The 27,858-nt window shown below is 67.5% G+C and overlaps 1 protein-coding gene across 4 annotated transcripts; it reads right to left on the reverse strand.

Moving 5' to 3' along the window:
* Nucleotides 1–5,583: 5,583 nt before the first annotated feature.
* SIDT2 (SID1 transmembrane family member 2) lies at nt 5,584–27,633 on the reverse strand. 4 transcript variants are annotated; one of them, XM_075909716.1, is made up of 28 exons: nt 27,025–27,633; nt 25,126–25,247; nt 24,424–24,588; nt 24,065–24,110; nt 23,623–23,724; nt 23,459–23,542; nt 23,061–23,160; nt 22,653–22,718; nt 22,010–22,103; nt 21,342–21,397; nt 20,737–20,748; nt 20,344–20,415; nt 19,904–19,975; nt 19,520–19,582; nt 16,189–16,307; nt 13,926–13,999; nt 13,600–13,666; nt 13,089–13,162; nt 12,714–12,837; nt 12,414–12,531; nt 11,902–12,038; nt 11,594–11,702; nt 10,326–10,402; nt 9,640–9,686; nt 9,151–9,256; nt 8,745–8,855; nt 8,444–8,557; nt 5,584–7,739 (listed from the first exon to the last, which is right to left on the reverse strand). In XM_075909716.1, exons 1-28 carry the CDS (start codon nt 27,211–27,213, stop codon nt 7,677–7,679), a joined length of 2,583 nt encoding a protein of 860 aa, XP_075765831.1. In that variant the 5' UTR covers nt 27,214–27,633; the 3' UTR covers nt 5,584–7,676. The 4 variants fall into 4 exon arrangements, with proteins under 4 accessions (XP_075765831.1, XP_075765832.1, XP_075765833.1 ...); XM_075909717.1 differs by lacking the exon at nt 20,737–20,748 and having other exon boundaries at nt 27,025–27,632; XM_075909718.1 differs by lacking the exon at nt 19,520–19,582 and having other exon boundaries at nt 27,025–27,632.
* Between the last annotated feature and the right edge of the window lie 225 nt (nt 27,634–27,858).

Here is a 27,858-nt window from a genome sequence, read left to right on the forward strand (position 1 = left end):
TCTGTTTGTTTCACTACGGGGGTGCAGGAGGCGGGGGACCCCAACGCACCATCACACCCCGTATTCCACAGCCTGATGACACAAAAAGCCAAACGCCAGGAACTTAGAGCACTTTGACCTGTGGAGGCTTCTGCCTACTGTCAGCTTCATGTAGCACGGGCCCTCTGATTGGCTGCTTCGCCCATTTTCCCCTCCTTTTCTTTCCCTCCCCATCTTCTCTTTCTCTGCTGCTGACTCGGAACCTGGCCCCCTGGACTCCAGTCAGCGGAGGAGGCAGGCTGTGCCCACTCAAGCATGCTCCCATCTCCAGCTTCTGCTGGTCTCCAAGGAGCCGCAGGACTAGTCACTGATGTTAAGTTTTTTCAACTCTCCTGATGCACAACTGAGCTGTGACACTGTATTTGTGAGGCCCCTCCCTCCAGCCGGCACTGCCCCCAGCCTCCTGTCTCCTGTCTCCCTACCAGCCCCTGCAGGCTTCAGCCAGATTCCTCCCCTCTGAAACCATGGCACGGCCTTGTATCTCACGAGCACGCTGGACCAGCCTAGCCCAGCCCAGCCCAGCCCAGAGACAGCTGCATTTCCGCTCTACGAAGCGCCCTGCTGCACCGGGCTACACACAAGCAGCTAGCTGTGCAGCTCTGTATCCGGAACTCCCATGGACTCTATTGCTCCTTTCCCAAGCCCTGCCCCTTGGACCCTACCTGACTCCCACAGCCCTGGCCTCCCTAGCCAGCCCACCACACAGCCTGAGCCCCCGAGGTGCTCTGGAGGGCTGTTATACAAGGGCTGAGCTGTGGTGATTGGCCGAGGAGGAAGGGGTGTGGGGGTGGCAGTGGGATGTTTATTGAGAGCAGGTGGCAGGCAGAGAGGCTCCGGCTGGCGTATGGCGCAGAGGCAGCGGGCGGGGCTGAGAGCAGGTGCAGAGCCTTGTAGCTCAGTGCACAGGCTGTGGGTGGGTCGCTGGCTGAGTGTGGGAGGGCAGATGGGGTGTGCGGCGAGTCAGTGGTAGAAGCTGGGAGTGGCCCTGTGGGACAAGGGTAGGATAGCTGTGGGCAGTAAATACCCCCCCCCCCCCCCCCCCCGGGCTCTCCAAGCACTCTGCCCGGCAGGGCATTGCCAGCAGCCCCGTTCCAGAGCTGGGGCCCTGTGTGGGGAGGTGATTCCCTAGCTCAGGTAATGAGGCTGCTGTGGAGTTGCCAGCTGGTGGTTCTCTGAAACCCTCTAGCAGCCCTAGGAAACCCGGACCCCCTGGCCAACCGGGTCAAGTGCGGGCGGTGCCTCAGGGCTCGCTTGTGCCAGCCAACCAGCCGGTCTCTGTCTCCAGCGACCCAGCATCTCCGGGCGGAGGCTGGTGCCCATCTCCATGGCTGCCCCTTGCGTGAGGAGGGGGGAGCAGAGATGCTGCTGGCGCTGGGGGTGAGGGTGTGCGCAGCCGGGCGTCGCTCAGCGTGAGACAGGCTGAGGAGCCGGCGAGGTGGCCCCAGGAGTCGGATGCTTGCAGAGTGCTCCCTCCAGAAGGAATCCTAGATACTAGGACTGGAAGGGACCCTGAGAGTCATCGAGTCCAGTCCCCTGCCCTCGCGGCAGGACCCAGCACCATCTAGACCATCCCTGACAGACATTTCTCTAACCTGCTCCTAAATATCTCCAGAGATGGGGATTCCACAACCTCCCTGGGCAATTTATTCCAGCGTTTGACCACCCTGAGAGGTAGGAAGTTTTTCCTAATGTCCAACCTAAACCTCCCTTGCTGCAGTTTAAGCCCGTTGCTTCTTGTCCTATCCTCAGAGGCCAAGATGAACAAGTTTTCTCCCTCCCCCTTGTGACACCCAGTGTCGGACGGGCCCATGAGACGGGGCCCAGTGCCTGGCGCATTCCGCATAGGACCGGCCCTGCGCCCCACGTAACCCACCCTGGGAATAAATGCCTGGAGCTGCCTCGGGGAACGGAGCCCTGCCGGGATGTGAATGTGCCTGCTCTCGGCTCTGTCCCTGCGGAGAGGGAACCCGACCCCCGGCCCCGACTCTGCGTCTTCCTAGCGACTGCGCTCTCCCGGGAGCCACATTTCACATCGAACCCAAGAATCCCTCCCGGCCTTCAGCCTGGTGCCTGGGCTCCCAGGGAGCCCCGGGGCTGGGGTGGGGGGTACATAAGGAGGAAGAGCCAGGCTGCTGCTGATCCGACAGGCGTCTCCCCACCCTGGTTCGGAAGCAGAGAGGGGCAGGGTCCACACGTTGGGCTCCGCCAGGGCCAGAGGAGAGGAGAGGCCTGGGGGTTGTCTGGGTCAGGGCTGCCTCTGCCTGGGACAGGACCTGATGACGTCAAAGCCACGGGGTGCGCAGCGGTTGGGGGTGATGTTCTGAGCGGCGCTACAAGCCCTCCCAGTGCGGCGCACGCGGGCAGAGCTCCCCTCCTTCCCTCCCAGAGCCGGCCAGCCCGCATGCAAACTGGGCCCTCCCCAGGGCGGGTACACTGGGCCAGCTTTGGGGTGTTCGCCCCACTCACTGCTCAGTGCCCCAGGCTGACCGGGATGGCTCGGGAGGTGAGCATGTGCCCACGCTACGGCAGCAGGGAGGGCTCTGAACTTTGTCCCTCTAGAGCTTGATACGGGGGCTTCCCTGCCCCAGACCTGTAGCCAAAATGGAGTGTTAGTGTTGGTATCACGACTGTAATAAGCCCTCTAATGACTTGTTGAGAGTTCTGTGTCCCCCTGCCTCTCCCGATTAGGCAATGTTTGCTGTAGGATGTTTTTGTTAGCATCACAGATTAAGTTGTCTTGTCTGCATTGCAAAGCAAGGAGTAAGGGTGTAACTGCCTGAACCTCCTTGTTTAACAGGAAATTCTCTGCGCCTTGTTTGGTGGGGCCAGTATGTGGGGCCTGCAGCCGAGCAGGCTGGGATGGAAGTTTCCATCCTTGGAGTACGTCGCCTGGGACCCTGGAAGAGATGCCGGAAGAGAAAACCGCACGCGAGGGAGAAGAAAGCCAGCGCATGAGCCGCCGAGGAGAACTGCAGAGGAAACCCCCAGATGAGCGCAGCAAGGCCTGCAGCACGATGCTGCACACCCCACAGAGCAGTTCCTAGAACAGGTCCACGCGCCCCAGTGTACCGCGAGGCAGGCAGAGGGGTGCGTGGACAGAACAAACGATTCTGCTCCCCCGCCCCTGCAGAGCCCGGACACAGCTCCCGCTGCGGCTGCCCCCTCTCCCTCCAGCACGCCCGTCCCACGGGGCCTCTGGTGCCTTGCAGCCTCCTCCTCCACATGTGCAGGGGCCCCTTTTGCAGCTGCTGCTGGGAGGGGGAGAGTGAGGAGCCGCTCCCGTTAAAACTGCCACCTGCAGGGAACCCGGCTCAGGCTCTGCTGTTCCCCCCCAGCCCTCGGGGTGCGCTTGGGCTCTGCTGCCCCCCATACGCTGCTGCTCTCTCTCCCCTGCGCCCCTCCCCAGCCTGCTGGGGAAATGGCAGAGATTAATCTGGCAGGGATGGTTGGGGTTTCTGCACCTCTCGCCTCCTCCCCCAACCGCTGCCCTGCCAGTGGGAAGCCTGGCCTGGTACTGCAGCTGCACTGGGCTCCCCGCTGCATGGGTGGGGGGGAGGGAACTGAGCTGTCTACCCTCTCCCCCTCCCCAGGAACAAGCGCATGCTCCCTGGAGGCTTGCTGCCAAGCCAGGTAAGTGTCCCCCTGTGTCGTAGCGGGGGGTACCTTGCTGGTTGCTATGCTGGGCAGTGGGCTGTGAGTGACCTCCACTGGCTGCTGGCTGCAGCATGGCCCAGCAGGGCAGGGGATGAGTCATTATGCAAGGGGGCTTCGAACCTGTCTGACCAGTGATCTCCCAGGGAGCAGAACAATGGGAAGAAGGGGAGTGGAGCCCTGGCTGGGGGCAGGGCTGGGAGTGAGGGAGTTAGGTTTCTGGCTGGTATCATGGAGAAAGCAGCCTAGGAAACGGGCTGGGATTTAGGGGCCCAGGCTCCCCCATCTCAAGGGGGGCTGAGTCATCCTAGGCCTGCCCTGGAACCAGATGACATCTGTGCTGTGCTGTATCCTGGAGAAGCAATAAACTCCCTCTGTTCTACTGGCTGGTGGAGTCTGTCTGTGCCATTACGGGGGTGCAGGAGACGGGAAAACCCCAACGTGCCATCACACCCCCTGTGACGTAGTGGGGGTACATTGCTGGTTGCTAGGGTTGGGCTGTGGGTGACCCCCACTGGTTATTGTCTGTACCACGGCCCAGCAGAGTAGCTGATGGGACAGGGAGGTAACCTATTCGACCTGTTACCTCCCAGGGAGAGGAACAAAGGGAGGAAGGCAGAGAGCAGCCCCTGGCTGGGGGGGCAGGGCTGGAAGTTGGGCAGTTTTCTGTCTGGTATCATAGAGAAAGCAGCCTAAGCAAGGGGCTGAGATCTAGGGGCCCAGTCTCCCCCATCTCAAGGGGGGCTGAGGCATCACAGGCCTGGCCCTGTAACCAGATTACATCTGTGCTGTGCTGTATCCTGAAGAAGCAATAAACTCCCTTGATTCTACCAGCTGGTGGAGTCTGTTTGTGCCACTATGGGGGTGCAGGAGGCGGGGGAACCCCGACATGACATCACACCCCCCTCATGCACAGACCCTGCACCCAAACCCCCCTCACTCCCCTCCCCTTGCCAAGACCCCACATTCCCAGCTTGCTCTGACACCCTGCCCCAAGACCCCTCCTCTCCTCTCCCTCCTGGCCAGACACATGACCTTATTTACCATTTGTTTATTATCACCCTTACAGTTTTGTGGCCTACATTTTCAGACTGTCGTTGGGGCAGTATTCCTGGGGGGGTCGTAGCGCATTTCGACTGCAAGGTCCAGTGAGGTATTTTTTGTTTGTTTGCTTGACCAAAAAATCTTTGGTGTTCCCCCATTAAAAAAAAATTGTTTGGTTTTCCTCGGTCTTAAAGTTTAAGATATACCGCCCTAGCCCGAAGAGGGCTCTCAGAAGTATAAAATGGGGTGTTCTTGCCATGGGACTCAGGCCCGCCAAGCCCAGCCTCAAATCATGATCAATAGACCCCGACTCCTCCCTTGTGTTCAGTCTTGGCCAGTAAGCTTGCCTTGCGCCAGGACAGGTTGGTAACTAGAAATCCCGCGGGGTGGGGGGGTGAATGCAGGCGCTGCTTTTTCGTATTCTCAATAAACAGGGCATCTTGCCGTTCCCCTGGAGGAAAGACCCTGTGTGCTTATAAGCCCAGCGGAACTAGGGCCCTGCCACAGCAGCCCGCTGCCTGCACGGGGAGGAAGACAACCCCCAAGCCGGGGGCCGCGCTCTCCCCACTCAAGTACCTTGCTGCCACTTCTGCCCGCCGACTCAGTCACAGAATTGGCCTGGACCTGGGTCACGCTGGGCCTGGGTCTCTCACGTGCGTGGGGCAGGGGAGGGTTTCAGCACGGAGCAAATGGAGGCCAGCAGCCTGCCCCCCATGGAATCTGGGCCCCCCATGGAAACTGGGCCCACCGCCGATTGAAGGGGAAGTGCACCACTGCAGGGCTGACAGAGCAAGGCCTGCGGCCGACTGGGGCCCCCTTCCCGCCCCAAGAAGAAAGGAGCCTCGTGGGTAAAGTGCAGCTCAACGGTTTTATTGTTCCGTTCTCCTCGTGTGGAGGCAGAACTGTTCTTAGAAAACGCGGTGCAACTTGGCTGACAACATTGCACAGGGAGTGTAAAAATACCCTTGGAAACATTGTCCATGCAGTCCAGACCCGGCCCAGCGCGGCCATTCCAGCGCCACAGCTCCTCTCTTCCCCTAGAGCCGGACACGCCCCGTTCTGGAGCTGTGTGTGTAACCAAGGCCCCTCCGTGCTGCCCCCCGCCGAACCAGCGCTGAGATGTCGGGGGCCAGAACAGAGCCCCGCAGCGAGAGCACATTGGAGCCGCAACCCAACCGGCTGTCCGGTTAGAACGCAACGTCCCGTCTGCAGTGTAAACAGCCCGGGGGCTAGCAGAGGAAGTCGCTTAGTGACACCGTTGCCGCAGATACGTGTGTTGACCCCGCGCTCAGTACACACGAGCCAGCGGGCGCCCAAGGCTCCACCAGGAGGAACTAGACACAGCTCCACTGGACATACCTCCCCCCCACCAAAATTAAAAACAATAATACAAATTAGGCACTGAAGGGAGCCACGTGCCCATGTGCTTCTAGACCCGCGATGCACCTGCCCCGGCGCGCAGGAGGGCCTCTGTCTGGGCACGCGGCACCCGCGGGGACGGCGTCACGTTGGCGAGTGGTGCGAGCGGCACTTCCTCCTCGGGAAAGGCCACACTTGTAACAGCAGCAGCAGCACCTTTGCGAGAGTCACGTTCCTCGGGGAGCCGGCGGCCTGGCTTCCGGCTGTGGGTCAGGCAGACCTGTGGTCCATAGCGAGGGTCAGAGCCTGGGCGGAGCGTAGGCACCAGTGACCACCAGTGAAGACAGCAGGGACGGTGGGTACGGTCCAGCACCGACTGGCTAGGGATGGACACTCCCTCGGGGATCCCCCACGGGGCATTAGGCAGAGCGGGGGCAGCAGCCCACCCCAGGAACAGCGCACGAGCGACCGACGGACGTTCCAGAATCGCCTTTGCCCATGGCCAGGCCTCACCATGGACGGCTTTCACCCTCCCCTGCTCAGGGGGCAGGGACGGCCCTGCAGGTGGGGGAGGGGGCAGGGACGGCCCTACAGGTGGGGGAGGGGGCAGGGACGGCCCTGCAGGTGGGGGAGGGGGCAGGGACGGCCCTGCAGGTGGGGGAGGGGGCAGGGACAGCCCTACAGGTGGGGGCAGAGGCTCCTGCCCCTGGACCGGACAAGGGTAGGGGGCCCCAGAGAGGCTGCAGGGAGGAAAAGCCTTTCCTGAGCCCAGACAGGGACACTTGTACAAGGCCCGGCGCTCCCTGGGACAGCCTGGCACAGTAGGGGCCGGGGGGGAGGCTGTCCCGGGCTGCCCAGCAGGCAGGTTTCGCTGAGGGCTGTGCAGGTCCTGGGGGATGGGAGAGGGTAAGTGGCCGAGTGGCGGGGGAGGGGGGTTACACATGGCTCCCTCAGCACCTGGCAGTGCCCCGGCTTGGTCCATGCTGATTTTGGGCAGGGGGAGCATTGTCCGACTTGCCCGCCCTTCGCTCTGAGCGGCTCCCTGCCCTCCCGCCCCCCACGGGGAGGCAGGCTCCTGCGTCCCTGCGGGCCCCGAGCGACGGGCTAAAGCTGTCTGGGGGAACTGGCCCAGGTCCCCGTGCAGCCCGTCTTGCCAGGGTGAGGCCCGTGACAGGAGAGAACCCACCTGCTGCCAGGCCGGACACCTGGCACCAGCCCAGGACTCCAGCCAGGCCAAAGGGGCAACAGCTTCCACGGTGCGACCAGCCTCTCCCCCTCCCCACCCCTTGGCAGCAGGCGGGGGGCCTGCCCGGCAGCCCCTGGAGCAGCGAAAGCAGGGAGGCGACGTGCCCACAGGGGCGAGGCGCGGTCTGCAGGCAGGACGCCGCAGGGGAGGCATGGCCACGAGTCCCAGCGCCAGGAGCCCTGCGCCTGGGATGCTTTGCCGTGGCCTCGCGAGCTTCCCGCCACGCCCGGGGCCACATCGCAGAGCGGGGCCGGAGGCAGCCCCTGGGCGGGGTGATGTCCCCTCCGGGGGCCCCGGTGAACGTGCCCAGCCAGGCAGGCGGTGTCCGGGCGAGGGCCTAGAAGACGTAGATTTTGTCCCGGCGGACGCAGTCCAGGTCGTCGTCCAGCGTCAGTAAGACCTGCGAGGGCACGGGGAGCCGAGGTGAGGCCGGGGCCCGGCGTGTGGACAGACACTTTCCCCAGCGGGGGCAGGGTGCTACAAACTTCTAAGATGGCACGTTGGTGTTTCCGGGTTAGTACAGCTGGTGGGGGTGGTACCTGTCTCAGCTCTCCACTCCCCCCGCCCCCGGCTATTTCAGCACCGGGGCCGGCACAGACAGGGTCCCATGTCCCAGCCGGCAGAGGGGGCCTCACGGTCGCTGCAGCATCCAGGGACAGAACAAGGCACCTGCCGTCCAACCCTGGCCTGGCTGGGGCTCTCCGCCGGCACAGGAAAGGGGCCGTGCAGGACAGGCGCTCCCACTGCTGGCTGACAGGCACCACTTGCTCCCCATAGCCATGGGCAAGTGGCTCTGGGGCTGCCCATGCCAGCCAAGGCGGGCGGACTCTGGGGAGCAGTGGGTGCTCCTGGGGACCCTCAGAGGTGCTCCCCCCAGGCCGGGCAGGGGCGGGAAGGGTCTTTCCGTGGCTGAGCAGGCACGGCCGGCACTGGGCCGTGGGAGGGGAGGGGCGGGAAGAGGTGGGGCGGGGCGGGGCGGGAAGGGCCCTTGCACGGGCAGAGGGGGCGGCCGGCGCTGGGCTGTGGGAGGGGCGGGGCAGGGCGGGGCGGGAAGGGCCCTTGCACGGGCAGAGGGGCGACCGGCGCTGGGCTGGCAGGACCTACCAGGAAGGAGCCGAACATGGCGATGGAGGAGAGGAAGTGCCAGATGTCGTGGTCGTCGAAGAAGCGGAGCAGGATGCAGTCCCTGTTGTACTGCCGGGACTCAGCCGGCGTTATCTGCAGGGGAGGGGCAGCGCTGGGTGGGGATTCCCAGCCAAGTGCTCCCGCCCAGGGGCACGCTGCAGCCCAGCAGAGCGGCACATCCATACCCAGCGCCCGCCCCGTTGCTGGGACGCCCCAAGCGGGAGCCCCCGAGCGTGGCCCAGGCAGGGCAGGGCCCTGGCAGGCCTGAGCCACCACTCACCTGCCAGGTGCTGAGCCCCTGGAAGAAGAAGAAGAGGGCGAAGGCCCAGACCACGGCGGTGCAAGCGATGCAGAGCAGGGGGATGAGCTGGATGCGCTCGCCGCTGCGGAGCTGGGGAGGAGAGACGCGGTGAGCGGCGGGGCCCTGGGCACCCGGGGCCTGGGAAGGGCTCTCTGGAGGCCATGGCCACGTGCCCCCCAGCGACGGGGGCAGGACAAGGCTGGTGCAGGTACCAGGGCTCTGGGCGAAAGACTTAAGGGCCCAGCTCCCCGGCTGGGGCCTGACCCTTGGGCACCCCCGGGCTCAGTCGCTGCCCGTTTGCCGCAGAGCTCTCCCAGGGCACAGCCCCCCGAGACCCGCCCCCGCCCCGCCCCGCCCGCCGACAGAGGGCGCAGGGGCCGCGCACCTTCATGATGATGTAGAAGGCGAAGTAGAGCAGCAGGTTGCAGATGCCGATGGCCAGCAGGTAGGAGGCGAAGTCGTTGGGTTGGACGATGAGCCCGTAGGCAGCGCTGGGAGGGGGCGGGAAGGGGTTAGGGAGGCAGCAGGGGGGCTCAGCTGGAGCACGGCAGAGTCTGAGCCCCCCCCCCATCACTCTATGGCTCGGCTGCACCCTGCGGCCGCCGGCCAGAGGAGCTGGGTCTCCAGCGACGTAACCTGGGGCACCCGCGGAGTCATGGGGCTTGCCCCGCGGGCAGGGAGAGGCGTTAGCCTGGCCGCGGGCCCGGGGCAGCCCTCTCGAGGACGCTACCCCCTGCTTCAGCCCACGGCCCCTGGCTCACAGCTGGCACGAGCTGTGTGGTCTCAGCCTGGATCCCGGTGCGCTGGGAGCTCTCCTGCCGCCCCCTTCCTCGTACAGGGCGCTCCCCCCCGGGCACCTGGGCCCCCGACTTACAGCGACCAGTTGACGATGTTGCCCATGACCAGCAGCACCATCCGGTCCTGCGAACACAGAGCAGGGGGGTCGGGAGAGGGCCGGGATTCATGGCTGACACAGGGGACATGGTGGCTCAGCCGTGTCCTGAAGCTAGCAGAGGGGAGGGCACCTCAGAGGGGCCCACGGCACGTTTTGCCCCAGCCGCCCTGGGTCCCGCCGGGGGCAGGGCTAAGGAGGGGATGGGGGGCCGAGAGGGGCAGGGCTGGGCTGAGGCGTAGGAGGGAGGCCTCCTGGAAAGGCCCCTGTGGTTGTCGCTTCTGGAGGCCAAGGCCCTGCTGCCGGTCAGCTCCGGCCGAGGCAGGTCCCAGACCCCACGAGGGGCCGAGTGGCACCGGGCGGGGACACGGCCACCGGCGGGTCACCTCCGGGGCAGGCGCTCGCGTTAGCTCTGCTGGCCCCGCCGCGCAGCCAGGCCCAGGCCGGAGGATGCTGGGGCTGCCCGGCCAGAGGGGCTAGCGGTCCGGCACAGCGTGGGAGGGTGGCCCAGCCCCCGCAGCAGGAGGCCGTGTTGGACCATCCGCTCTCCAGCCCTGAGCGCTCCGGGTGGGCCCTGCGCCGGCTCGTGGCGTCGCAGCTCGTCCGGGCGCAGCACCTGGGGCTTTCCTGAGAGTCGGGGCCTCGGGCTGCAGGAGCCGCTCACTCACCACGTACATGGGCCCACTGCACTGGCGGATGCAATCCGTGTACAGCACGTGCACGATTCGGCGCAGCATCCCGGTGTCTGCGGGGAGAGGCAGTGCTAGAGCTGGGGGGCGGGGCGGGGGGGGCAGCAGGCCCTCCCCAGCCCGCCTCGCCCAGCAGGGCCCAGGGGGTGCTGTCCGCTCGCTGGGCGCTAGCTAGGGCTGTGGGTGACCCCACTGGCCTGTGTCTGTAAGTACGGCCCAGCGGGGGGTCACCCCGAGCCCCAGCACGTCTCACCAAAGGAAGGGGGGTGGCTACCTGGGGGAGGGGTGTTCGGTGGCTTTGGGAGAGGCAGTTTGGCTGGGGAAACATGAAGAGAAGAGACTGAGCCGAGTGCTGGGGGTTCAGCGGCCTGTGGGCCCCACCCCAAGGGGTCCGAGGCCCTGACGCCTGTACCCACGTCCCGTCTGTGCTGCGCTGTATCCCCGAGAAGCAATAACCCCCCTGTTCTACGGGCCGGCGGAGTCTCATCTTGCTGCAGGCGGGTGCAGAGTCGGGGGTGACGGCGCGTCGGGGTCCCCAAACCCTGCAGCCCTGTAGCAGCCAGAACAGACTCCGCCAGTAGAATCGAGGGGTTATTGCTCCTTCAGGACACAGCCCAGCCCAGACGGGACGTGGCTACAGGGCCCAGGGCCAGGATGCCTCAGCCGTAGGGTTAGGGCCCATCGCCCCCAGCTTAGCCTCTGCTCTCCATGCTTCCCAGACAGCCACTGCCCCCTCCCAGCTCTGCCCCCCAGCCAGGTGCTGGTCTCCGCCTCCCTCCCTTTGTCTCCCCCTGGGAGGCTGAGCCGGGGTGTCTGGGTATCACATGTGGGTGAGTCAGTGGGAGCCTCCCATCCCAGCGCAGGGGGACCCGGGTCACAGAGCAGACAGCCCCCCACTGCGCCACAGGGGGAACCCGACGCGCCGTCACCCCGCCCGGGAGGGAAAGGCCCGAGCCCGGCTCACGTGAGCACGGCTGGCCACTCAGAGCAGCCAGGAGGGTGCCGCGGGCTCCTGTGAGCGGGGACAGCCCCGAGCAAGCGCAGGCGTCTCCCGGGGCAGCGGAGCGGCCGGCTGTCAGTGCCCAGGCGGGCGGGAGCCAGGCCCGCTGTGCCGGCCATGGGATGCCTTGGCAGCAGGGCGCGAGGGCTGGGCTTGGCTGCGACGCAGGCCGGCTGGGCACACCCAAGGACCCACGGGGAGCCTGGCCACACAGAGCCCCACGCTCTGCCCCCCGCCCCCGCCTCACCGAATTTCCAGCGGCCCATGTAGTAGAGCTGGGTGCTCAGCAGCAGGGTGGCGATGATGTGGATGACGGAGAAGACAATCCAGAACACCATGTGCCCTTTGCCAAAGACCTGCGGGGAGGCGGCGGGTGAGCGGGGCCGGGGACAAGTGGCAGCGCTGCAGCCGGGAGGAGCTGGCAGTGCCAGGGAGCTGAGAAAGGGCTTGTGCTGGGGCAAAGCAGCCATCGCCCGCCGGTCGGGGGTGGCCGGCCAGCGGCCCCTGGGCTCCGCACACGGGGCAACGCGCCCTCTGCCCGGGGCCGGCACTCACCACGCCGACGACGGAGAAGAAGATGACGATGGCCAGGCAGGCGTAGGCGCTGTACGCGCTGGCGTTGATGTCCGGGTGCCGTTTCTGGTACAGCTTCAGCATGCAGAGCCCCGCGATCATGTACATGAAGGACGTGTCTGCAGCGGGAGGGGGCCAGCCTGAGCGCGGGGCCAGGAGGGGCAGCCCCTCGACACGGGCACGGCCCCAGCAGCCTGGCTCCTGCCCGCCGCGGGAGGGGGGAGAGAGGGCCGGGACAGCAGGGAGCTTCGTGTCTGGGCCGAGGGGAAGCCGAGCACCGGGACAGTGCAGTACAGCCCTCTGGTCGGAGCACAACGGCTCCCTGGGGGCTGCCTCGTGCCGCGAGCTGCCGGGCCAACCTCCCAGGGCCGTTCCCAGGGCCAGGGAGTGTGGGGCCGGGGAGGGGTGAGCAAGCAGGCTGCACGGGGAGGAGAGGAGAGCCCAGGACCCAGCAGCTGCCCCCCAGCGGGCGGGTGTCCGGCCTCGGCACTCACCGAACTGGAAGTTGGTGTAGTTGGGGCAGACGTGGTAGCAGGCGCTCAGCAGCCCCTCCATCATGAGCGCCGTGCCCATGGCGTAGAACAGGCCGAAGTGCTTGGGGATGCCGCACTCCTGGGGGACAGACACGCCCGCCTCAGACCACCAGCCCCGAGCCCCCCCTCCCAGCCCGGGCGGGGCCCCCTCGGCAGGACACCCCAGAGGGACTCTCCCCGGCAGCCCCCAGACCCTCTGCCCATCCCCGCCTGCCTCCCACAGGGCTGCCGTCACCGGCCTGGGCACAGCGAGGGGCTCACCAGGGCCTGCCGGTCGTTGCGCATCAGCGCCCGGTTGTAGGTGATCTCCCGCTGCAGGATGATGAGCAGGAAGAGCAGGCCGAGCAGCACGTAGCCCAGGTTGCTGAGGATGTTGTTGAAAGCGCTAGCGGGGGGCAGGGCAGGTCAGTAACACGGGCCGGCAGGGCGGCCTCTCCCCAGAGATCGCAGCCGCTGGAGCCGCCCGGCTCGACCCCCCCCCCTCCCCCCGGCAGCATCAGCCTCTGACCCCTCCCCTCCCCGCCCCACAGCCCCACTCCCATCCCAGCCATCGTGCCACGCTCAGGCGCTCCCCTCCCCCCCGGGTCAGCTGCAGTGGGGCCCACGGGCAGGAGAGGGGCCCAAGCCAGCTCCTACCTGAGGTTCCCCAGGGGGTGGGCGCACAGGAAGTTATAGTAGCAAATGTCCTGGTTTCCCGTTATGTTCACCACCTGCAGCGGGAAGCAGAGCGCGGCCTGAGGAGGAAGGGCTGGGGCTCCCCTGCCGAATGGTGCGCTGGCAGGGCGGATGGCGGGGGCCCGCGGCGCTGAGTGAGCACAGTCTCAGGGCCCAGGCGGGGCATGAGGGGGCGTGACTCGGGGTGCAGGGGCTGCCCCAGCCTTGCAGCGGGAGCAGGGATCGGAGAGGCTGCGGTGCCGCAGGAGGGCAGGCAGGGCTGGCGCACACCATATACCCTGCGGGCCAGGGGGTCAAGGGACTGCTCTGCTGGGGGAGCGCTGGGAAGGAGACTCGGCTGGGTTCTTTGGCACAGCAGGGAACTGCCCCCAGCCCAGCCCCATGGCCGGCCCTGGGAACGCCCGGCTTCAGGAGCCCGGGTGCCGGGCAGCCCCAGGAGCGGGAAGGGCTGCTGGGGGTGGGGGCCCCTCACCGTCTGGTAGGTGATGACCAGCTGGATGACGGGCAGGGCGTAGAAGACAGCGATGGTGGCGATGTTCCTGCAACAGAGAGGACGGCGCTGAGCCAGACAGGCGCTGCCCCAGCTGCACACGGGCTCCCCCACGCTGGGCGCGTCCGCCTGCTCTGCAGCGCTCGCTGGGCGGGACGGCCGGGGTGCCAGCGCCACGGGGGGATGGGTGCCGAGTGCCCACCACTCTGCAGCAGGGCAGGGCTCCAGCTGCCTTCGCCCCAGGGCAGACGGAAGGGGCCCGCCGCCCAGCCCCCTGCCCTGCCCACACCCCAGCCGGCCCCGCTCACCAGAAGTAAATCTGGTATTTCTTCCGCAGGATCCGCTTGTCCTTCCGGGCCAGGTCTGCCACGTAGAGGTATTGCTGGGGACAGAGGCAGGGTGTCACGTTACTGGATTTTGAGGGGAGCAGCCAGATCGCTGCTGCACCCATGGGGGGGGTGTTGGCCCCAAAAATGGTATAGAAGGGGCCATGTGAGGTATTGAATAGAAGCTCACTGTCTGCTGATCCTGTGTACGCGGTTCATGTGATTGTATAATGTCTGTGTGTGCAATTATTAGCATGTACTTGTATGGATACTGAATATTTCCCTGCATGTGGTTGAGCAGTGGGCAGGGCCCGGCCTATGGACATGCTAATCAGCAAGGCCCTGTGGGACAATGGCTCTCAATGGGCCAAGGACACACCTAAAGAATGAGGGTGACTCATACCTAAGGCCTACCAGCAGGCAACACAGGAATAAGGTGGACCAGGTGACCTGCTATAGCCAAGAAGAGACCAGGAAGGAGGGATAAATAGGCCATGTGGTCTCCATCTTGGTCTTCAGCTCAGCACTTCATCCCAGAGGCAGCAGTGCAGGGATCAAAGAGCCAGAAAGACCCGTGAACCCATCCTGAACCTAGGATGCGCAACAAGGACTTTTAAACCAGCAACTGTAACATCTCTGCTAGAGCCTGCATCGAGGACTGGGAGATTCGGTGCATGTAACGTACTATTCTTTAACAATCTTACTCTCATGCTTTTCTTTCTTGTAAGAATAAACCTTTAGTTGTTAGATTCTAAAGGATTGGCCCAGCGTGATTTGTGGGTAAGGTCCAGAGGGTAAATTGACCAGGGATCTGTGGCTGGTTTCTTGGAACCGGACAGGACTTGTTCGGGGTAGGTGGGATTGGGTGCTAGGACCCCCCACCTGTGTATGAGGCCCGGGGCCATCTGGGGCACGGATATTGCTGGGGTGTCGGAGGGGTTTTGCTCGTGAGGCGTCAGGCAGGCAGCTGAAGCGCTCTGTGGGACTGGTTTGTGACCTGTTTGGAGAGGTCACCAGTCTGGGGGCTGTAAGGAGCCCCGGATTTGAGCAATTCGCCCTGAGCGGACGCCCTCAGCTGTGCCCAGACACGGCCCGGTCCGTCACACAGGGGCCCGTCACAGGCCTGGCAGGCGGCACACGGGGCGAGGGAGCTAGCACAAAAGCCCCCCCAGCCGGCCCAGGCTGCGCTGTCTGCAGCTGCCGAGCGCCCCACCTGCGGGAGACATCCCTGGAGTAAGACGTGCTCAGTCCCAGCACAGGAAGCGCACCCCACCCCAGCCCATTGGCACTCAGTCCTGGGCAGTGCCTGTGCATGCGCATGCAGGCTCCCCCGCACAGCGTCCCCCCAGCCTGCATGTACCCCATTCCAGCCTCTCCCCATGGGGCATCGCTCACACCCACCCAGTGCAGCCACACGAAGCCATGCAGCACGTCCCCCGCCACAGCAATGCCCAGGGCAGGCAGGTGACCCGGGGGCTGGCGCTTCATCCCCCCCCCCGGCCGAGTGACGCTGGACGGGCAGGGAACCCGGGGGGCTCGTGTTTCATCCCCCTTCCCCCTGCCAAGTGATGCTGGACGGGCAGGTGATCTGGGGGGCTCGTGTTTCATCCTCCCCCCGGCCGAGTGATGCTGGACAGGCAGGGGACCCGGGGGGCTCGTGTTTCATCCTCCCCCCGGCCGAGTGACGCTGGACGGGCAGGTGACCCGGGGGGCTGGCGTTTCATCCCCCTTCCCCCTGCCAAGTGATGCTGGACGGGCAGGTGATCTGGGGGGCTCGTGTTTCATCCTCCCCCCCTGTCTGAGTGATGCTGGACAGGCAGGGGACCCGGGGGGCTGGCGTTTCATCCTCCCCCCGCGGCCGAGTGATGCTGGATGGACAGGTGACCTGGGGGGCTGGCATTTCTTCCCCCTCTGGCCGAGTGATGCTGGATGGACAGGTGACCTGGGGGGCTGGCATTTCTTCCCCCTCTGGCCGAGTGATGCTGGATGGACAGGTGACCTGGGGGGCTGGCGTTTCTTCCCCCTCCGGCCGAGTGATGCTGGATGGACAGGTGACCTGGGGGGCTGGCATTTCTTCCCCCTCCGGCCGAGTGATGCTGGATGGACAGGTGACCTGGGGGGCTGGCGTTTCTTCCCCCTCCGGCCGAGTGATGCTGGATGGGCAGGTGACCCGGGGGGCTGGTGTTTCATACACCCCCCGCCCGCCCGTGCCGAGCAATGCCCGGGATGGGCAGGTGACACAGACCTTGGTCCGGATGACATTTTTGTCAGACTCTATGTCTGCCAGGGTGTCGTAGTCGTCCTCCTCCACAGAGCTGAGGGAGTCCAGGCGGGGCCGGCTGCTCACGTTCTGCAGGGAGCGCTCTGCAAGGGCACAGGGGGAACCAGGTTCAGTCTGGGCTGAGGCCCACCCATGCTGGGCAAGGCCTAGCCCGCCCCCTCCCCACAGCCCCCAGACCCCACTCATCCCTATCAGAGCCATTCGCTTCCCTCTTGGCTCTGTGCAAAAGGCTGGGTGGGGCGGAGGGAGGCTGGTGCGGTGGGTCCAGGACAGAGATGGCCCCCGCCCGCTGCAGGAGGCTCCAGGGCATCCAGCAGAGCATCCCAGCCCTTCTGCCTGGGACAGGGTTCACTCGGCCTGCGCGACCCCCAGCCCATCAGGGCACAGGGCTGGGCTGGGCGTCGGCAATACAGCTGGAGCCTCCCTGGGCAGGGACTCCCGCCCAGGTCGCCATGCAGGGGCCCCCGGGCTGTGTGTGTCGGGGCTCACGAGGGAGACGGGGCCCCAAGTGCACCATTAGCAAGGGGCATGGCAGGTCCCCCACGCTCGCCCAGCCACAGGGCCCGGGGGTGGGGGTCAGTCCAGGAGAGGATAAGCACCGCGCCCGGCCACAGGGCCCAGGGGTGGGGGTCAGTCCAGGGGGGGGATAAGCACCGCGCCCGGCCGCAGGGCCCGGGGGTCAGTCCAGGGGGGGGATAAGCACCGCGCCCGAACGCAGGGCCCGGGGGGTCAGTCCAGGGGGGATAAGCACCGCGCCCGGCCACAGGGCCCGGGGGTCAGTCCAGGGGGGGGATAAGCACCGCGCCCGGCCGCAGGGCCCGGGGGTCAGTCCAGGGGGGGGATAAGCACCGCGCCCGGCCGCAGGGCCCGGGGGTCAGTCCAGGGGGGGATAAGCAGGGGCAGTGAACTGGCCGAGTGCCGCAGCCGCGCCCCCCCTCTCCGGGGCTGCGTTTGGGGAGCTAACTCGCCTCCTGCCCCACCCCCCACTGGCTTTGCAGCTGGGCAGACCCTGTGGGGTGGCACGCCGGCCGACACCCACTGCTGCGACCTTAGGCACAGGGCGTGGGCCGGGCTGGGCCGCCCTGCCAGATCCTGCCGTAACACGAAGTGACTCATGGCGATGCCGGGGACCCACCCCTTTGGAACAGAGACCTGCTGGCACCTGCGTCACACCACCCAGTGCCACGTCGGCCAGGGCACCAAGGGCAGAGACCAGAGCAAGACAAGCGTGGCCCTGGCCTAGCCCGCCTCCCGACCCACAGAGCCCCAGGGCAGCCCCCTGCTGCGTGTGGGTCTGGGGAGGGGACGCCGACTTCCTGGGGCTGGTGGGTGTCTTGGGCTGGCCTGTGAGTCACCGTCCCGTAACGCTGCTATGTGCCTGCCGCTCCCTTGGCTAGCAGCCGAGTGCCAGGCCCGGCAAGAGAGGCCAGGGCACCGGGCCACGGTGACTTTCTGGCTGAGCCACGTGTGATGGAGTCAGTGCCCTGCTGGGCGCTGGGCTGTGGGTGACCCCTACTGGCCGGTGGCCGGAGCACTTAGGTGAGCTGCCTAAGACCCAACCGGTCTGACCGGTTGAGGGCAGAGAGGGAACTAGGAAGTGAGTGTTGGGGGAAGGGGCAGTCTGGGGCTGGAATCATGAAGGAGACAGACTAAGGAGGGGCTGGAATCTAGGGGCCCAGGGACCCAGCTCAAGGGGGCTGAGGCATCCTGGCCCAGACTCCTGTAGACACATCACGTCTGTGCTGGGCTGTATCCTGGAGAAGCAATAAGCCCCCCTGTTCTACTGGCTGGTGGAGTCTGTTCTTGCTGCTACAGGGCTGCAGGATCGGAGGAGCCCCGACACATCGTCACACCAGGCCAGGGACTCCTTGCTCAGGGGAGCTCGCGGAGGCTGGGGACGCCCGGCCCCGCCAGCGGCCAGGGAAGCTGTAGCCGCTCCGGGTCCTAGGAAGGCAGCTCGTCCTTTTGGGCTCCAGCTATGGCCATCCCGGCTTTGGTGGGCAGGGGCAAGGCGCGGCCCACGCAGCGCGCCACGAGTCGGACCCCTGGCTGCCCCCTCCAAACCCACACCGCAGCCCGGCCCCCCAGCCTGGCGAGCCTGGGCAGAGGTCCTCCGGGCTGCACGTTACCCTCTCAGACCCAGCCGGTGTGGGGGGAAGGGGGGTCAGCCAGTGAACAGCCCAGAGAGCGTCCCCCCCCCTTCCAGACGGCTGAAGGGGCCCACAGCCCCGGGGCCTCGGGCCCGGCCACCCCTCCCTGCGCTCGGGGGCAGCTGGAAGGGGCCTGGTTGGGGCACCTCACCCGGCCCGCCAGCGCCACAGCTACGGTAGAGCGGCCACCGTCTCCGCCCCGGACAAAGGGCCTGGCGAGGATGGCCGAGGCACCCCCGGGCCTGGCCACCCCCCTGCCTCCGGAGATAAGGCCGGGCAAGCCAGGCTCTAGCTGACCCCTGTGCTGGCTCTGGACACTCCCCCTCCCTCACGCACCTCCGTAAACCCCACAATCCAGCCAGGCCCTGTGCCTCCTGGGGGCCCACGGCACTAGGGAGAACCAGCTGGAGCACATACGCTCCTCAGCCCTGACCTACAGCCCCTCCCACTCGCCCCCCAGCTGTGCTGCAGCCCCCTTTATCCCCGCCCCGTGCCCCCCAATGTTCCCCCAGCTGTGCTGCAGCCCCCCCTTATCCCAGCCCTGTGCCCCCAATTCACCTCCCCAACTGTGCTGCAGCCCCCTTTATCCCAACCCTGTGCCCCCCGACGTTCCCCCCAGCTGTGCTGCAGCCCCCCTTTATCCCCGCCCCGTGCCCCCCAATGTTCCCCCAGCTGTGCTGCAGCCCCCCCTTATCCCAGCCCTGTGCCCCCAATTCACCTCCCCAACTGTGCTGCAGCCCCCTTTATCCCAACCCTGTGCCCCCCGACGTTCCCCCCAGCTGTGCTGCAGCCCCCCTTTAGCCCCGCCCCGTGCCCCCCAATGTTCCCCCCAGCTGTGCTTCAGCCCCCTTTATCCCAACCCTGTGCCCCCCGCTGTTCCCCCCAGGTGTGCTGCAGCCCTCTTACCCCAGCCCCACACCCCCATCTCCCCGAGGCTGACAAGCAAGCTGTGTGTGGGGCTCAGGGGGAGGTAGTGTCCCCGCACTGGAAGACGGGGCTGGCAGCTGGGGGGCTGCTCAGGGGCTGTCACTGGCTCGGGGACCCCGCGAGGGGGGAGTGAAATGCAGGGTCTGTCTCCAGGTAACGTGAAGCCGAGGACACGGCCATACACTCGCCCGACGCCTCTGCTTAACATCCACATCTACCCAGAGCAATGCCCAGGTGCCTCGTCTGGCTGGAGGGGACGCGCCGCTTGAACCGGTCCAGCCCTTGAAAGCAAAGCAAGAGTTACTGGGAGGGCGGCCGGGGGCAGAGCCGCCTCCTGAGCCAGCCAGGCAGCCCCGCGCCTCCGCACCCGCTGCCCACGCCCACGCTCGGGCTCTGCTCAACCACCCGGAGCCAGGGGCAGCTCCCTTAAGGCCTGCCCCGCACACCGCTCCTCTACCGGGGGTCTCGCTGGGGCAAAGTCCTCTCCCCGGAACCGAGACTCCCGGGCGCAGGGGCGTGGGTGCGCCCCGGGCTTGGCGGCGGCGGAGACGGGGCGCTCCGTGCACTGGCCCCCGCTCCAGCTTGCGGGGCCCGCCTCTCACCTGTGTACCCAGAGATGTCGGCGGAGCCCGTGCTGTCGGTGGCGGCCTCGGCACTCAGCGTGGAACTGTTCTCTGGAAGCGCGGTGAGAACAAGCGGTCAGACCTGCAGCCCAGACGGCTGCCAGCGAGCAGGGGGCAGGCGCCAGGAGCCCCCAGTGTGCACGTGGGGGGGGCCAATGCTCCCTGGAGCGTTTCCACGCGTGTGCAGAAGGACGTTGCTCTGTGCACTGAAGCACAGGCCACTGTGCCCACCACTAGAAACACGGGGCTCTCCTGAGCGGCCGCGCGAGCACCCAGCTTGCAGGGGACACTGGGGGGGGGGGGGCTTACTGTCTGGGAGAGGGGACGGACGAGGCTGGTCACAGAGTCAGGAAAGGGGCCCAGCCATGGCCAAGGGACTGGCGACCTGCCCTCCCCGGGGCCCACTCCCACGCGCTCACCGAAAGAGCCGTAGCTGTAGCCGTGGTAGGGAGGGTGGCCCAGGAGGGAGTCCGGGGTGATGCGCGGATGCCCTGGAAGACAGCACAGGAGCCCGTCAGGCAGGCAGCAGCCCCCGCCCGCGTCAGCCCCAGGAGGGGGCCGGAGTCTCGGCGGGCTGAGCGTGGCGGCTCGGGCGCGTCTCCTCAGGGAAGGGGCATCAGCGGAGGCCGGGGGGAGAGGAGCCTGCCCAGCGCCCTGCGTCCCGCCCGGTAGCAGCGGGCGCTTCCTGGGGTGCACGCCCGCAATGCGGCAGCCTGCCCTGCCCCCCTCCCGCGGGCCGGGGCACTGCCTCTCCGGACAGACGCCGGGCAGCCCAGGGCTCTGCTGACGGCCTCACGGAGGCGGGCGCTTACCCAGTAAAGCCGCTGGGAAGGAGAAGTCGCCCAGGAGCGAAGCGCAGGCAGAGAGAGAGAGAGACGCACAGACAGTCACTGACAGCAGCCGGCACTCAGCCAGCGCCGCGCCGCCTGGAGCTCCGAGCCCGCATGCCAACGAGCCGCTCGCCCGCCTCCCCACGCACCGGGAGACACGGGCACAGGGAAAGAGCCCAGGGCCCGAGCAGAGCCCCCGGCCAGGCTGGAGCCGGCCACTCCTTCCCCCCGGGGGCCCCGGCGGTGTGGAAGGGAGTTCTGCCTCTGAGCGGGGCAGCTGGCTAGCGGCTCCCAGGGAGCTGGACGATGGGGGGCAGGTTCCGTTCAAGGGAAAGGTCCCCCCAGGTCTGACCCCAGAACATTCGTCTCGCCAGGACAATGCTCAGCAAAGGGCCCAGGAAAACCTCAGTTCACGGGGAGAAAGACGCCGACAAAATCCCCAGCCGGCTCCAGTGCACGCGGCACCCGCCAAGAGGCTGGCCCCACCTCCACACAGCCCCTGCCTCCACCACACGAGCCAGCCCCTTCGCTGCCCCCGGGCTCTGAGTGACAGGGCCAGCTCCCGCCCCGCACCGGGGCTTCCGTACCGGTGTCCGTGACGGGCGAGTCGATGGCAGCCAGCAGCCCCTGCTTCTTCTGTTGCCTGCCGAAACGCAAGGGAAAAGCTGAAGCAGAAGGGCCAGGAGGCGGCTCCTTTCTGCGCAGGGGGCTCAGAGCTCAGATCGTGCCCGACCCGGCGCTAGCCTGGGCGAGGGGCTGCCCAGGGAATCCAGCTGCGGCACTGTCCCTGGCTGCGGCGCAGACTCCACCCCGCCGCTCGCCCCGGGCTCCCCAAGCGAAAGACCCCCCTGCCCCGCCTCCGAGCCTTGGCGGCAGCGGCCACGGCAGAGGCACCTGCAGACTGCGGGTTGGGGAAGGCCGTGTGCGCCGCCGGCTGCTCCATGGAGCTCCATTCAGGGCATGGAGGAGGGGGTCTCAGGGATGGGCCCTGGAGACTGTGGGGATACCAGCCCTGGGCACGCAGGGAACCTGTCTCATCCCCGGCTGCTTTTTCTGGCTCTTCACTGCCCGCCTGAGGGGTGATAGCTGCCCTGCCCTGCCCTACTTCCCTGGGCTTACAGAGCGGGCGAGGGAGAGGGAAGGAGGAGGTGGGTGCGCCCGGTGCCATGGTGAGCCGACCCAAGCCAGCAGCCCGGCCCTGGAGTGCTGGGGGGGAGAAACCGGGGGGAGGGGGGACGCGAGGCCGGGGACCCACCTCCAGGTCTCCCAGCAGGCGATGAGCAGCGTCAGCAGGTAGAAGGAGAGGAAGATCCCCAGGCAGAAGAGCATGGCGCTGACGTAGACCTCCGCTGCGAAGAGGGGGCGGGAAGGGGGATTACGGGCCAGCACCCACCCACGGTGCCCCACCCAGGCAGCCGCTCGCTGGACAGCCCCGTCCAGGGGGAGTGGGCAGGCGGGTGGGTTCATGGCCCCCCACAGCCCCAGGCTGCCCCAGCCAGGCCCACCGGAGACACCCAGCCTGTGCCCCTCTGGGGGGACGCACAGCCGGCTGTATGGGGGGAGGGCTGCTCATCTTGGCCACTCTGTGGGCGTCTGGGCCGGCTCCACCTCACGCCCAGCACGTAAGGGAGACCTAGGAGCAAGCAGGCCCCCAGCGAGGCCCCCTCCAGACGGGGAGCCCAGGTGCTGCTCCACGCCACGGGGGCTCGGGGCCTGCCCCAGCAGCAGCGTGGGGCTGTTTGTCAGACAGCCGGCCATTCCCGTGCGCCCCAGCTGTGCCGGGCGCCGTCCCGGGGCACCTCTGCAGAGCAGGTGCCCCACGAACATGGGCAGCGTGGTCGGGGGCAGCGGGGAAAGCCCCTGGCTGCAGCCGCGCAGTATCCGGGGGAGCCGCTCACAGGTAATAGCAGGCGACACCACCACGTCCAGCGCCTTCTGCCGACTGCCTTCGTCCACCGGCTCATCTGGGGGGTCAGAGGCGGGAGATTAGCCCAGCGCTGGCCGGCTGCCTCCGGTCCCCAGGAGAGCTGCTCAGAGCCGACGGGAGAGCCCCGCCCTCCGGCACGCCCCCACCCTGGGTTGCAACCAGCGTGCCCCCCGCCCGGGGGGGCTGTTGGCCCCTTTGTGCCCGCAGCGCCTGGCTGCTGGGAAGGGGCAGTGAGAGGTGGGGACAGGCGCGAGAGTCCCTAGGGCACCTGGAACGGCCGGATCCTGCCGCCGTGGGGGGACCCCCCTAAAGCCCCTGCCTAGATGTGGGCAGGCAGAAGAGCGGGACCGGAGAGTGGCTAAGTCCTGCCCCCCCGTACCTTTGGTGTAGGGATAGTAAGGCAGGGGCCCGCCACAGGCCTCGTCTTCCGTTTTCACCACCACCACCACGTAGAAGCTGTTGCTGGGGAAATCCTTCTTCTGGCGCAGCCGCCCGGGAACGAGAGAGGGGTCAGTGGGAGCAGCGGGCGGCTCTCCCCGCACAGCCCCCCCCGGTCGAGAGGCACGGCCCAGGACCCCCCAGCGAGAGACCCGGAAAGATGCCAGAGCTGGTTCTGCAGGAAGCTGCTGGCGGGCAGGCGGCAGCAGAGCCCCGGGGAGCGGCAGAGAACGCGACCCGCCTGGACGGAGCTAGCGAGGGGAGAGCTGTGGCGAGGGGAGAGCGTTTGCAGCCAGCGCGGACGCGAGGCTACGCCGGAGGCACCGCCCCCGCCCCTACCTGCACCGTGATGGCTGCCTTCTTGGTCATGGTCTGGTACATGCCGATGAAGGCCACGTTGTTGTCCAGGTCGTAGACGGGGCACTGCGGGGAGGAGCAGACACTCAGCCGCACGGAGCCGGCACCCACCCGCCCAGCGACCGGCCTGGCCCAGCCCCACGTACCAGGATGTCCTGGACAGACATGACGGAGCAGGGAAAGGCCGTGCCCGAGGTCACCTTCACGATCACCGAGTCCACGCCCTCCGGGAACACGTACTTAAAATACTAGAAGGGCAGGAAACGGGGCACGTTATTGCCACGGCGCCCCTGCCCTCCCCAGGCAGCACCCCCGCCTGCCCCCCAGAACGGCACCAGCCACCTTATTCCGACAGAAGGCTGCCCTTCCCCCGCTCCTCTCCCCTGAGGAGCCCAACCCGGACCCCCGCGCCGGCAGGCTGGGCAGGGCCATGGCCCCATGGCCCAGAGGGGGCAAGTGCCAGGAATGGAACCCAGGAGTCCTAGCTCCCCCCCCCCCCCCGGCAGCCAGACAGGCCCCTCCCCGTTACGGGGAGTCTGGCCAAGCGGGTTTAAGGCCCCCCAGCCCCCCGGGCCCAAGGGACGTTACCTGCGGCTGGGCTGCTGTGGCATTGAAGCTGAAGCGCTCGTTGGTCCTGTGAGGAGAGCGTTAGACACACAGCGGCCCCGACGCCTGAGCACACCGAGCCCTGCTGCAGCAGAGGAACCACCCCCCAGCGCCTGGCTGGAGCCACAGACCCCCAGCGCCTGGCTGGAGCCACAGACCCCCAGCGCCGGGAGCAGCTGCTCCATGGGCCCCCACCCGCTCCCAACTCTGGGTGGGGAGCCCAGCTGGCAACGCCTGCGTCGGTCCCAGGGAAGGCCCAAGGGGAAGGGGAGATTCCCAGCCGTCCAGGGCAGTGGGGGGGGGGGGGGGGGGAGCAGGACGGTCCCAGCGCTGTCCCTCACCTCAGCACGAAGTTCTCCACGCGGGAGACGCGCAGCTGGTAGGAGGCGTTCCTGGCGGACAGCGTGGACACGTCCACGTAGAAGAACTGCGTCTCCGACTCGCTCTTGGTCGGGGGCTGGCACAGCGTGCGGCTCACGTCCTGGTACAGGTACTTCCGCTGGTACCTGGCAAAGGCAGAGACGCCCCCGGCCGGATGAGGGGGGCGGAGGCTGCGCTGCACCCCTGCCTCCAGCCTGGCCAGCAATGTCCTGCCGGGAAGCACCGGGCACCGTCCCAAAGCCTGTGGCCTTCCAGGGGTTCGTTCCCTCAGCGGCCCGGTCGCTGTCCCCACCGGAGCTAGGCAGGCGCTCGCAGCTGGGGCAGCTCCCTAAAACTCCCTTCCCCAAGAGCTTGGGGATACAGCCCCCCCCAGCGGGTGCACCGGCCTAGCTAACGGTGCCCCCTGCCCTCGCCGGCGCTCGGGAGCTGGACCAGGTCACAACGGAGACGACCCAGGTGAACCTGCAGCCGCTCCCCACACCCCGTGGCCCAGGTGTGCTGGGCCAGACGAGAGCACCCTCCGGGCTCTGAGGCCATTTTTATGCCTCGGTCAGAGAGCCGGCCCGGGGGCCCACGCTGTCGCCGGCACAGGGACCCCAGAAAGGGGGCGTCTGGTCTTTGGCCCCACTTCAGAGGCCACTGCTGACAGGGGTGGTACTCACAGGCCCCTGAGGATCAGCGGCACCTGGAACGACACCACCGCCTCCTGCTGCCTCACCACAAAGAGAACCGGCGTCTCCTTCTGCTCAGACAGCACGTTCACCGTCACCCGCACGCCCTCCGTCTGCGGAGCACAGGGGAAGGGTCACGCTGGCCGGGGCCCAAGAGACCCCGGGGGGACTGCGCCTTGAGCCTCAGGCTGCTGAATTTCCTTAGCTCCACCTCGGGCAAGCAGTGGCCAAGGGCACCAGCCCCCCCGCAAGGACAGCGTGGGTCACACGCGGCCCTCTGGTCCCCCAGAGTCTGGAGCCAGGGCGGCCGGCGTGAGAACCGCCCCACGGGAGCCCGACTCGCACGTCCAGCGGTTCACAGCTCGACACTCGTGAGCACTGACCGACCGGGGAGCCTAGCGCGCTCCCGCACGGCCGGTACGCGGCACGCCAGCCGGTCACCGCACGTGCTGGGACGGGGCGGCCGGCGCTGGGGGCTGGTGCCCTGAGACCGGCCGCGCCAGGCAGGGCTCTGGGAAGGGGGACGGAGGGGGTGGGGCACAGAGCTCGGGGGCTGTTAGGACAGAGGCTTGGGCCGCGAGGGAGGGTGAGCAGCTCAGTGACAAGGAGACCCAAAGCAGAGGGGGTTTCCTGCGGCAGGGGAGCAGTCACGCCGTGCACCCTGGGAAGGGATCCCTCGCCACTCTCCGGCAGATCCAGCCTAGCCCCAGCCCCAGCCCCGCCGAACTCGCCGAGACATCTGGGCACCGTCCAGCCAGGGCAAACCCGCCCACCCTGCCGCGGGGAAGTGGAGCCTCGGGAGGGCGGGGAGATCGGGGGGGGGGGGGGCGGGATCAGCCTTTGCAGCCCTTCACTTTGCATCAGAAACAGGGACTTATCAGCGGGTGGGGGCAGGGTCTGTCCAGTGCCACGGGCAGGACCGGGCAGCCTGGCTCCGTGCTTAGGGATGGAGGCAAAGGTGACCCTCCAGCTGGGGACCTGGCTTAAGCACAGCCCCAAGGGTGCCCGGAGCTGGGAGCACAGCCCAGCCCCCCCCCCCCCCCCCCCCCCGCACAAACAGCTCAGCGGAGTTTGTGGGAAGAAAAAGTAAAGACTCATCCGGAGCCACCTGCTGTTTAAATGCCAACTCGCGGCTGCCCAGCAGAAGGCAGAGACGCCCACAAGACCCCCCCTCCCCATCACACACAGCTGGGGTGTCAGCAGGAAGCCGGGGGGGGGGGGGAATCTTGCAGGGTGCTGCAGCTGGGCCAGGAAGCAGCGTGGTGCACGCCCAGGGAAGGGGGAAGTGAAACCAGGCCCGGGGTGGCTGGAGCCCCGGGGAGAGGACTCACAGCACAGCCGGGGGAGATGGGTGGGAGAAGCCCGGGCCCAGGGGGCCGGATTCTCCGCTGCCCTGCCCACCACGCAGGCAGAGCTGATCCCAGCAAAGCATCCTGCATGGCCTTGGCGCTAGGGCAGGGCACCGAGGGACTTGGCATCCCCGACCCCCAGCACCCTGGCAGCTGTTCTGTGTGGGGCCAAAGGCGGCCGAGCGACCCCCTGGCTGAGGCCGGGCTGGGGCGAGGGGGCAGGTGGCGGGCCGGGCGCGGGGGGCCCCCAGGCTGAGGCCAGGCTGGGGCGAGGGGTGTCCCCGGGGCGGGCGGCCCCCAGGCTGAGGCCGGGCTGGGGCGAGGGGTGTCCCCGGGGCGGGCGGCCCCCAGGCCGGGCTGGGGCGAGGGGTGTCCCCGGGGCGGGCGGCCCCCAGGCTGGGCTGGGGCGAGGGGTGTCCCCGGGGCAGGCGGCCCCCAGGCCGGGCTGGGGCGAGGGGTGTCCCCGGGGCGGGCGGCCCCCAGGCTGAGGCCAGGCTGGGGCGAGGGGCAGGCGGCGGGCCGGGCGCGGGGGCGCTCTCACCCTGTTCCTCACGACGGTGTGGTTGAAGGCGTAGATGTTCAGCAGCTCGCCGTTCACCGCGTCCGTGTAGGTTCTGTCGAACTCGGCCTCCCTCTGGGAGATGTTCTTGGCGGCCAGGCCCTGGAGGAAAGCCCCAGCCCCCAGCGGAGCCAGCAGCAGCAGGGCGAGGGGCAGCGCCGGGGCCAGCATGACGGGATCCCCCGGGCAGGCAGCGCGTCTCCTGGAGCTGGGCTACGGCGGCAGCAGCAGCTTCCAGCATCCCCGGGGTCAGCAGCCTTTTGACCCCGCCGTGGGCCGTCGGCAGGGCGGGCAGCCGCGCCGCACCCGGCCAAAGGCTGCAGGGGGCACCTGCCAATCAGCCGCGCTGCCAAGGGAGCCGGCTCCTGGGCACATCCAGAAGAGTCTACGGAGCCTCCCGGAGCCAGGGGACCCCCGGGCCGCGCTGCCCCATGGCGCTGCGGGAGCGGCCCCCTCGAGCAAGGCTCGCAGCCGCTGTCCTGCCCTCTGCAGACAGGCCTTGGCCTGGCCACGGCGCCCCAGAGCGGGGGGCTGCAGGCAGCTGGGACTGGGGCTGCCCTGAATGCAACAAGCCCAGGCTGTAAACACTGAAGCGGCAGGTGACGTCAGGCAGGGAACTGACACACTCTTAAAGGGACCAGCCGCAGAAAATCCTTAAAGGGGACCCGACGGCGAGGCCTGCGTCCCGCCCTCTGCGCTGGCGGCTCCACGTGGGCTCGCGGGATCCCCGTGGCTGGAGGGGTCAAGCCGCCAGCTGTGGACACGGCCGCCTGGCGAGGTCCCTTCCAGCCCCACATGCCACGGCCCTTTGCGGGT

The sequence above is a fragment of the Pelodiscus sinensis genome, chromosome 26, assembly GCF_049634645.1.
Source record: "Pelodiscus sinensis isolate JC-2024 chromosome 26, ASM4963464v1, whole genome shotgun sequence".
Classification (NCBI taxonomy): domain Eukaryota; kingdom Metazoa; phylum Chordata; order Testudines; family Trionychidae; genus Pelodiscus; species Pelodiscus sinensis.